Source organism: Dasypus novemcinctus, chromosome 3 (assembly GCF_030445035.2).
Source record: "Dasypus novemcinctus isolate mDasNov1 chromosome 3, mDasNov1.1.hap2, whole genome shotgun sequence".
In the NCBI taxonomy this organism is placed as follows: domain Eukaryota; kingdom Metazoa; phylum Chordata; class Mammalia; order Cingulata; family Dasypodidae; genus Dasypus; species Dasypus novemcinctus.
The window spans coordinates 172,837,076-172,846,629 of record NC_080675.1 but is presented as its reverse complement, the minus strand read 5'-3'; the positions used below and the strand labels follow the sequence as shown (position 1 = coordinate 172,846,629).

Sequence of the window (9,554 nt, the reverse complement as noted above, 5' to 3'; positions counted from 1 at the left end):
GGATATTCACATATATAACCACCTTCAGGGCAGTTATCCAGTCCAGAAATTTCACACTGTAAAGCGTACAGTCTATGCTCCAAGTTTTTCCTATGTCACAGTGATGTTCTTTGACGCATTTTCTCCGTGACTAGATGCCGCTCAGGCCCATGTATGACGTGTGTCCTGCTCTCTTTAGTCTCTTTAATTGTGGAAACACACACAACATAAACTTTCTGTCTCAACCACAGCCAAGCCTACTACTCAGGGATATTCGGTTCCTTTTGCCGGTGGCCAGGCCTTTGCAGGGGGCGGCAGGAAGGGCACAGGAGCCTCGCAGCAATACAGACTTCTGCTGTTAGCTCCAAATCAGGCCGTTCACCAAGTCATTATCAGACTACGCCACCAGGATTGAATTTAAATCATAAACTGATCTTGCATGTTGATTATTACATTATGTATACGAGGACACAGAACCTCCATATGGCAAGAAGCCTAATTTATGTAAAAACCTGTAGTCACATTTAAATAGTGGATATGAATTAAAAATGGCTTTTTAATCATTATATCGAGCTTTAGTTGAAAAAAAATTGCAGTGTATTCTGTTAAAAATAGATGAGTAAATATAAACTATAATTTCTCTAATCCTCTTCTGGCCTGATTTTCGTTTTCTGATCTACTCAGAGCCTCAAAACTTGCCACTGGCTGGACCATCTGCGGACGGCAGGGAGGCCCTGCTGGGGGTCATTTGCCCTTCCCTTCTCCCGGTCTCCTTCCCTAAGCCCCTCCAGTCTCTGCTGCGGCTTCTCTCTTGACCCTCTCCAGGGAAGATTCGGTTCTACAGCTTGTTACCTAGCCTGGTGCACTGCTGTTCCCCCCACACCTAGCTCTGAGTCTGGCTTAGAGTAGGTGCTCATAGATAGTTCCCAATTAAACAAACAATACATGACCCTGGAGTGGACAAATCATTTACACAGTTTCCATTTCTACAAGGATCTTCTCTGTTTTGCACCCTCTTTAATTTTTAGAGTCTTTTACAAAAAGCCCAAACCCTCCCAGGCCGGCGACACAAAATCGATGGTAGTTTGGGTCCTTAGGTTCCATTTCTTAGCGCAGAGGTCGACAAAGGGTTTTCACCTGAAAAGCTTTCTTGAGTCATTGGTGGCTTTGCCCAGCACTGGGCTGATAGGGATTCCAAAGTCCCCTGCAGTCGGCGAGGGGAGTGCTGAGATGGATTAGCAATGTCTGCACAGCTGCCAGAGGGGTGTGTGTAGGCAGGACAGCCCCGACTCAGAAGCTGCTGCAGAGCAGCATGGGCCGCTGGGTCCCAATGGGTGCCTTCTCTGGGCAGGGCCACCATCAGGAGCTCCCGGCTTCTCCGAGTGAAGATGAGGAAGGAGAAGCACAGCGGGCGGTGGCGGGTAGGAGTGGTGCTCCGACGACTGAGGAGCCCTTCATTCTCGACCAGAACGCTGCACGGTACAGCACAGCGTACGCGCTGGAGGCTTGGACGAGTGGACTAAGTTAAAGTTCACTTCCACGTACACCTGGCTGAAACACCTCCCACGGGCCCAGCACTGCAGGGTACTGCGGGGGGCACAGCGGCATTGTGAGTCCTGTCCTCGAGGGGCTCATAGTCCTCCAGGGAATGAGGCTGGCCATGCGACGAGGGTGCAGGGAGGCTGGGGGGGAATGGGGGGAAGCAAGGAGAGCCCTTCGGTGGCTCCGTGACCCTGGTGGGGGTGGAGCTGGTGCTAAGGGGCAGCAGGGAAGGGGCTGGGGGTGGGGGCGGTAACTGGAAAGGGTGGTGCAGTCCACTTTGGTGGGGTGTCCTGCTGACAGCGCAGGAGGAGTCAGAGCAGGGGGCAGGGGCAGGGGCAGGGGTTGTGCTGCGGAGAGCCAGGCCAAGGCCAGCCGCGGGGCGTGGTGGAGTCAGACCAAGACCTTACTCCGCAGTGCTAAGGGGAAGGCCTCAGGCCTGAGGACAGGGACCCCCGGCCAGCCTGGGGGCTCACGGGGAGGGAGGCCAGTGCCCAGCAGAAGCAGCGACCTGGTGCCTGGAGCCCAGGCGGGTAACTGCGGACCAGGCCCCCTCTTCCCTCCGCCTTGGCCAGGGGCTGACGGGAACTGGGAAGTCTGACACATGGGGTGGGGGGTGAGGGTACGGGGCCCCGCGACCACAGGGATGGGCTACATCACAGGTCACTGCAGCCAAAGCCTCTGGGGAAAACGAGAGTTGAGATGGGGCAGCAGCGGCAGAAGGGAGAAGGAGAGCACAGGCTGCCTGATGGGCGCTCACGAAGCAAAAGGAAAAAGGCAGGGTGGGGAGCAAACCTGGAGGAGGTGAACGCTGGCCGCGGGGGGAGAGGCTGGGTTCGAGCTGGATGGCGGGGTTCAAATGCTACCTCTTCCCACCTGCGTCAATTTAGGCAAATTCTATTACCTCTCTGGGCCCTGACTCCTCGACTATGGATAATGATCATCTCTGCTTTGTAGAATTGTTGTAAGGATTGAGTTTAAATTATACAGCACTGTATAGTATGTGAATATATCTCAATACAAAAACTAAAAAATGGTAGAGCACCGAGAAGAGTGCCAGGCACAGAGTGCTGTATAAACATCTGCTGGTAGCACAGTATGTATAGAAAAGCATTTGGCTCACCTGATAGAGCGTCCGCCCACCACATGGGAGGTCCAGTGTTCAAACCCCCGGCCTCCTGACCTGTGTAGTGAAGCTGGCCCACGTGCAGTGCTGATGTGCACAAGGAGGGCCGTGTCACTCAGGGGTGTCCCCAGCGTAGGGGAGCCCCACGCGCAAGGAGTGTGCCCCATAAGGGGAGTCGCCCCATCTGAGAAAAGTGGAGCCTGCCCAGGAGTGGCGCCACACACACGGAGAGCTGACACAGCAAGATGACGCAACAAAAAAGAGACAGATTCCTGGTGCCACTGACAAGAATACAGGCGGACACAGAAGAACACACAACGAATGGACACAGAGAGCAGATGGGCGGGGGGGATAAATTAAAAAAAAAAAAAGAATAGCAGTCTGAACATGAACCAGTCTGTCCCCAATTGTGTGCCATGAAACCCCAATGGGCAAAGCGTTTGGAAAGCGGTTTCTCTCCTAGCCACACGGAGCTCTGGCAAGGCCACGGTGAAGACCTGTCTAAGTTTATTCAGCCCAGCATTTTCTAAACCTGTGGATCAAGTATTCCTCTCACCTCGCAGAACAGCTTTCCACAGCGCAGACACCTGTCCGGGAAGTGCTGGGGAGGAAGGCAGGCCAGGGTCTCAAAGGAGAGGAGGGGGTCCCAGGAGGAACCCTAAACCCAGGAAGCAGAGGCCTGGGGGGAGGCGCTGGGAGGCGGGGGGAGGGGCAGAGCCTGCTGGCTTTGGGTGGCACCATGCAGCCCGAGGGCGGGGAGGACATGAGGCGAGACCCCAGCGGGGAGCGGGTGGAAAGGGCCTGGTGCTGTTCGGATGTGGAGGCCAGGGTGGGGAAGCAGAGGTAACCCTGAGAACTCCTTTTTTGGGAGGGAGAAAATGGGGGAGCAGAAGGGAGGCTAGGCGAGGGCGGGGGCCCTCCACGTATTCCTGTCCCCGCCCGACACCCCTTCCCATCGGGAGCCCGAGGTGCGCCTGCGCCGTGGCTTCGGGGAGGGGGTTCCCTGGCGAGGAGAAGGCGGGGCGGCAGGCTCCTGGGGGCGCGCCCCAAGCGCCAAGGTGCTCCCCGCTAGGCGCAGCTCGTGTGGTTGTAGAAGCGACAGCAGTTGTCCAGGGCCACCGTGCTGACGTTGGCGCTGGAGGAGGAAAGAAAGCCAAGGCCACGGTCTGAGCTCTAGACCAGGCTCTGCGGCCACTGCCGGGCTGGGCCACCCCGGGGACGCCGGCCCTCCCTTCCTGCTTTGGCTTGGTGCACCCAGTCCCCACGTCCGCCCGCCCGGGCCACGCAGGCCGGCGCAGCCGTGGCCTTCAGGCCGCTCCCCGTGCCCCCGCCCCCCCGCGGTGCCCGCACCTGGTGAAGAGCTGCTGGCAGCACTGGTACACCTCAAAGCTGCTGTTGCTCAGGGTCCCGTTCAGGAGGGACAGGCAGTTGACCTCAGCGCCCCTGGGCACGTAGAGGATCCCTGTGGAGCGGGAGCGGCCGGTGGGCAGGGCCTGCCCCCCACCCCCCACCCCAGGGACCTCCTGAGGGCCCAGAGCCCCAGGGCCAGGCGCACCCACCTGCCACGCAGGCGTTCACCAGCGACACGCAGGCCCCGGTGAAGAGCGCACGCAGCACGATCTGGGAGAAGTCGCTCCGCCGCTGCGGGACCATGGAGGCTGCAGGTGACGCGGGGGCTCATGAGCCGCTCTCGGGGCACCTGCCCGCGCCCCTTCCTCTTCTGGGTGGCCAGCGGGACCACCGCAACCGGCTGGCCGAGTTCAGGGAGCCCTCCTCCTGGGCGTGGCTCAGGGCCCCCGGGGAGCACGTGGCCCAGACCCCCGCCCCCACCATCAGATGTAAAGGAAAAGGGTGAGTTGGGAGTGAGGCAGGCCTGGGATTAAACGCAGGCCCCGCCGCTTGCTAGCTGAGTGGTTTGGACTGTCACATCTCCTTGGCAAAACTCAGTTTCCCTCTCAGTAAAATGGGATGCTGGTCCTACCAGGCAGGACAACTGCGAGGCACTGAGGCCTGTGCAGAGCCTCCCCCCACCCCCCCACCCCGGGCTGGGGGCCTGCCTGGCCAGCGTGGGTGTGGGAGGTGGTGGGCCACAGCTTCAAGGGGACAAGCCCGCCGCCGTCCTCCCACGCCTCCCTAAACCTCTGGCCGGGGAGGCCCCCAGCCCCAGACGCAGAGAAATCATAGGCCGGGGAGGGGGCCCCATGGCCGGACCAGACCGCTGCGCCCCTTCCTTAGACACACGGGACAGGTGGGGCCCGCAGGTCCCCCGCAGGCTTGTGAGAGCCAGGACCAGAGTCCAGGTCTCCGGGTCTCCAGGACACCGGGGAGGTCCCCAAAGGACTCACTCAGGCCTCCCAGCATGATGCCAATGGAACTGAAGTTGGCAAATCCACAGAGGGCATATGTCGTGAGGATTTCTGCTCTGACCTGAAAATGCAGAGGATGAATGAGGAGGGGTTCCCAAAGATGCGATGGGAGCACCCCCACACCACCCAGGTTCCCTGGCCTTAACTTCACCCGCTTATTATGTGTCCTTGGCCTGTGAAGCCCCTCTGTGCTGCCCCTCCTAAGCCTTGCCCACCCACCTCTAAGTTGGCTCAAGTCACATCACCCCTAAAACACAATATCCCGCCACCTCCATCTCAACTGTTCTTCAACCCCTCTTTTCTTAATTACCAGCCTTCCTAGGTATGAGTCAGGCTTGCTCAGTCCTCTCACTTTGGCCCTACTAAGCTCTGCACCCAGTGGGGCGGGCGCTCAGTGCATGGCCCCCTCTCCCGACATGCTGTAGTTTTCTGTGAATGCTGTCAGGCTGAGAGCACCCAGGGTGCCTAGGCAAAGAGAGAGGGTTTGGGTTCCAGGCCGGTCCCCATCTGTTATCAGCTTGAGCATATCAGTTTCTCCATCTAGAAGGTGAAACAATGCTACCTGCCTGGCAGTGCAGTGGATCGTAGAATGTAAGGGAAGTACCAGGCTCAGAGTAGGTGCTTAAGCAAGGCAGTTCTCTTTTCTTTTTGCTCTGAACAGTTATTTGATTTCCCAGAAAGAACAGCCACAAAGGGAATGATTTGGAAAATGGACACCAAGAGAGCTTAAGTAACTGAGGACGTTCACACAGCAAGCAGGCAGTTGTGTCAGAATCTGAACTCAGTTCTGCTACTCCTTTGCCCTGGTGATGTTAACTACTTCATGTACTATCTCAGGAATTTAACACTTAGCAGATTTCTGGAATGGGGATAATTTTCCAAGCTTAGAAATAGTAGAAGAAACCACAAAGGAAAAGATTTGGTGTAACGATCTGTATAAAATAAATCCCTATATACAAAATGAAAAAAAAAAAAAGAGTAGGAAAAAATATATGATGGAAATAAACCAGAAATGGGTCAATGTCTTTATAACACAAAAAATGTATGCAAAAGTCACGGGAAACAGACTTTGGCCCAGTGGTTAGGGCTTCCGTCTACCACATGGGAGGCCCGCGGTTCAAACCCCGGGCCTCCTTGACCCGTGTGGAGCTGGCCCATGCGCAGTGCTGATGCGCACAAGGAGTGCCCTGCCACACAGGGGTGTCCCCCGCGTAGGGGAGCCCCACGCGCAAGGAGTGCACCCATCAGGAGAGCCGCCCAGCGCGAAAGAAAGTGCAGCCTGCCCAGGAATGGCGCCGCCCACACTTCCCGTGCCGCTGACGACAACAGAAGCGGACAAAGAAACAAGACACAGCAAATAGACACAGAGAACAGACAACCGGGGGAGGGGAGGGGAATTAAATAAATAAAAAATAAATCTTTAAAAAAAAAAAAGAAAAATCACATGCCATACCACAGCCTGAGTGATCTCAAATGTAAAATGTAAAATCTTCATTAACTCCCTGTTGCTCCTTGGCCTGTGTCAGCAGGCCTTTCACGTACCCTACTCTCGGTGCACTTGTGGCTCTCCGTTCTCTGAACATTCCACGCCCTTTCCCACCCCAGGACCCTTGCACGTGCTGGGCCCCTGCCTGGAAGGCTCTTCTGCTTCTCCTGGCTGGCCCTTCTCCTCCCTAAACCTTGGCCTAAGTGCTGCCCCACAGAGGACTTTTCTGACCAGTCCGGGCAAGGAAGGCCCTTCCCTCTCTTCACTCGATTTTCTTCATAGAACTTACCCGATTTGCAATTATTTTACTTGTTTCTTTGTTTTGCCTGTGTCTCACTACCTGTAAGTTCCATGAGAGCAAGGACATCTGTCTGTCTAATTGCCTTTTTTTATCCTCAGGGCCTAACAGAGTGCCTGGCACCCAAGATTCTTGAAAACTACTTGCTGAAGGAATGAAACTCGTGAAAAGAAATCCTGAAGGAGCATATCCTTGCTTACCTCTGAGGAGGGGGTGAAACTGGCGGTGAGGACAAGGAGGGGAGACGTGTGTATTTTACTTCGTATAAGCATATTTTTTTTAGCCTAATGCATACAGTCCTTTGAAACTTAAAAAATAATTTAAAACATAAGGAACGTATTTAGCGTTAGAAGTTTCTAGTAACCCAAGAAATGAAAAATTAAAACAATGAGCTGTTATTTGCCTGTTAAAGTAGCAATTTTTTTTTTTTTTTCAGAATAGTCAGTGCTGTTTAGTGCGTGGTGAAACAAATGCTCACAGGCACAGCTGGTGGCAATTTCAGTTGTACAGCCCTTTGGGAACGTTCTGGCAGCCACCACGGGAGGATGCACGCAATGTGCTCCCGTCATGCCACATCTGGGGAGGCTCCCAAGGAAACGGTCCAAGAGGAGGGAAAAGTTCTCTGCACAGAGATATTCATTTCAACATTGTGTATAATAGCCAAAAATGGAATTAGCCTGAATGGCCCGACGACAGGGCATTGGGTTAAATCTGTTAGAATACGCAAATTGAAAATGACGCTTATGTCCTAATGTAAGTGGAATAAAGCTGGCTATGATACAGTGTAGATACTATAATGAGTAAATGGTGTCATAAAAAGAATTGAAGGAAATTAATAAAATATCAATAGCTGTGATTTTAGGTTGGTGGGACCAGGAGTAATTTTTCATTCTCAATAATGTTACATAGAGCTCTTATTACTTTAGGGAGGTTAATTTTACAGGGTTTTATATTTTTTAAAAATAGATTTCGGGGGAAGCGGACTTGACCCAGTGGCTAGGGCGTTCACCTACCATATGGGAGGTCCGCGGTTCAAACCCCGGGCCTCCTTGACCCGTGTGGAGCTGGCCCATGCGCAGTGCTGATATGCACAAGGAGTGCCGTGCCACGCAGGGGTGTCCCCCGCATAGGGAGCCCCACGCACAAGGAGTGCGCCCCGTAAGGAGAGCTGCCCAGTGGGAAAGAAAGTGCAGCCTGCCCAGGAATGGTGCTGCTCACACGGAGAGCTGACACAACAAGATGACACAACAAAAAGAAACACAGATTCCCGTGCTGCTGACAACAACAGAAGCGGACAAAGAAGATGCAGCAAATAGACACAGAGAACAGACAACCGGGGTGGGGGGGAAGGGGAGAGAAATAAATAAATTAAATACATAAATAAATAAATAAAGATTTCGGGAAGCAGATGTGGCTCAAGTGATAAGGCCTCCGCCTTCCATATGGGAGGACCGGGTGTGATTCCTGGGGCCTCCTAGTGAAAAAGAAGAAGAGAAAGCATGCCTTCGTGGCAAGCCAGTGCCCATGTGGTGATCCACGTGCCCACATGAGTGCCCGCGTGGTGTGATGAGTACCTGCAGGGTGAGCCGAGTGCCCACACGGTGAGCCGAGTGCCCATGTGGCAAGCTGGGTGCCCACGGCAAGTGTCCACATGGCAAGCCGACTGCCCACGTGAGTGCCCGCATTCCAAGTGCCTGTGTGAGTGCCCGCTTGGTGAGCCAGTGCCCACACAGTGATCCAAGTGCCCTTGTGGTGAAGTGAGTGCCCTCGCGGTGAGCCGAGTGCCCACGTGAGTGCCCGCACAGCGAGCCAAGTTTCCCCGTGGCGAGTCAGTGCCTGAGCAAGTGAGTCATGCAGCAGGATGATGACGCAACAAAAGAGAGACGAAGGGGAGAGTCAAGGTGAAGCACAGCAGAGACCAGGATCTGAGATGGCACATTGACAGGGAACCTCTCTTCACATCAGAGGTCCCCAGGATCGAATCCCAGTGAATCCTACAGGTAGAGGAGAAAGACGAGAAGAGAAGACAAAAGGAGAGAAATAGAAAAAGAAGATCACACAGCGAATGGACACAGCAAAAACAGTAGGGTGGGGGAAAAAACAAAATACTTATTTTTAAAAAAAGTAGAGGGAAACGGACTTTGGCCCAGTGGTTAGGGCGTCCGTCTACCACATGGGAGGTCCGCGGTTCAAACCCCGGGCCTCCTTGACCCGTGTGGAGCTGGCCATGCGCAGCGCTGATGCGCGCAAGGAGTGCCGTGCCACGCAAGGGTGTCCCCTGCGTGGGGGAGCCCCACGCGCAAGGAGTGCGCCCGTGAGGAAAGCCGCCCAGCGTGAAAAGAAAGTGCAGCCTGCCCAGGAATGGCGCCGCCCACACTTCCCGTGCCGCTGACGACAACAGAAGCGGACAAAGAAACAAGACGCAGCAAACAGACACCAAGAACAGACAACCAGGGGAGGGGGGGGAATTAAATAAATAAATAAGTCTTTAAAAAAAAAAAAAGTAGATTTTAGGGGAGCAGATGTGGCCACATGGGAGGTCCCAGGTTCGAGTCCCAGTGCCTCCTAAAAAAAACAAACAACAAGCATAATAAATGAGAAAACCAACTCAGAGAAGCTGATGATATGGCTCAGTGGTTGAGTGCCGGCTTCCCAAATATGAGGTCCCGGGTTCATTCCCCAGCTCCCACCTACCTCAAAAAAAAAAAGCAACCCCTGAACAGAATATAACGAAAGAGCAGTGAACGTGGTGGCAGGCTC

The 9,554-nt window shown here is 54.5% G+C and overlaps 1 protein-coding gene across 7 annotated transcripts in view; it reads right to left on the bottom strand.

Moving 5' to 3' along the window:
- Positions 1-956: 956 nt before the first annotated feature.
- Positions 957-9,554, bottom strand: part of SLC28A1 (solute carrier family 28 member 1) — a 49,705-nt gene continuing 41,107 nt past the window's right edge. The window contains exons 15-20 of one of the 7 annotated variants that reach the window (XR_009185231.2): positions 4,990-5,071; positions 4,204-4,302; positions 3,995-4,106; positions 2,642-3,779; positions 2,314-2,394; positions 957-1,661 (exon numbers count right to left, since the gene is read on the bottom strand). Coding sequence is in view for 2 of the 7 variants with exons in the window: in XM_058294729.2 (XP_058150712.1) it covers positions 8,961-9,359 (399 nt within the window). In the remaining 5 variants the exon portion in view is untranslated. Of the gene's footprint in view, positions 3,780-3,994; positions 4,107-4,203; positions 4,303-4,989; positions 5,072-5,928; positions 9,360-9,554 lie in introns of those variants that run through there. The other 6 variants (XR_009185229.2, XR_009185230.2, XR_011648490.1 and 3 more) reach the window with 6 other exon arrangements.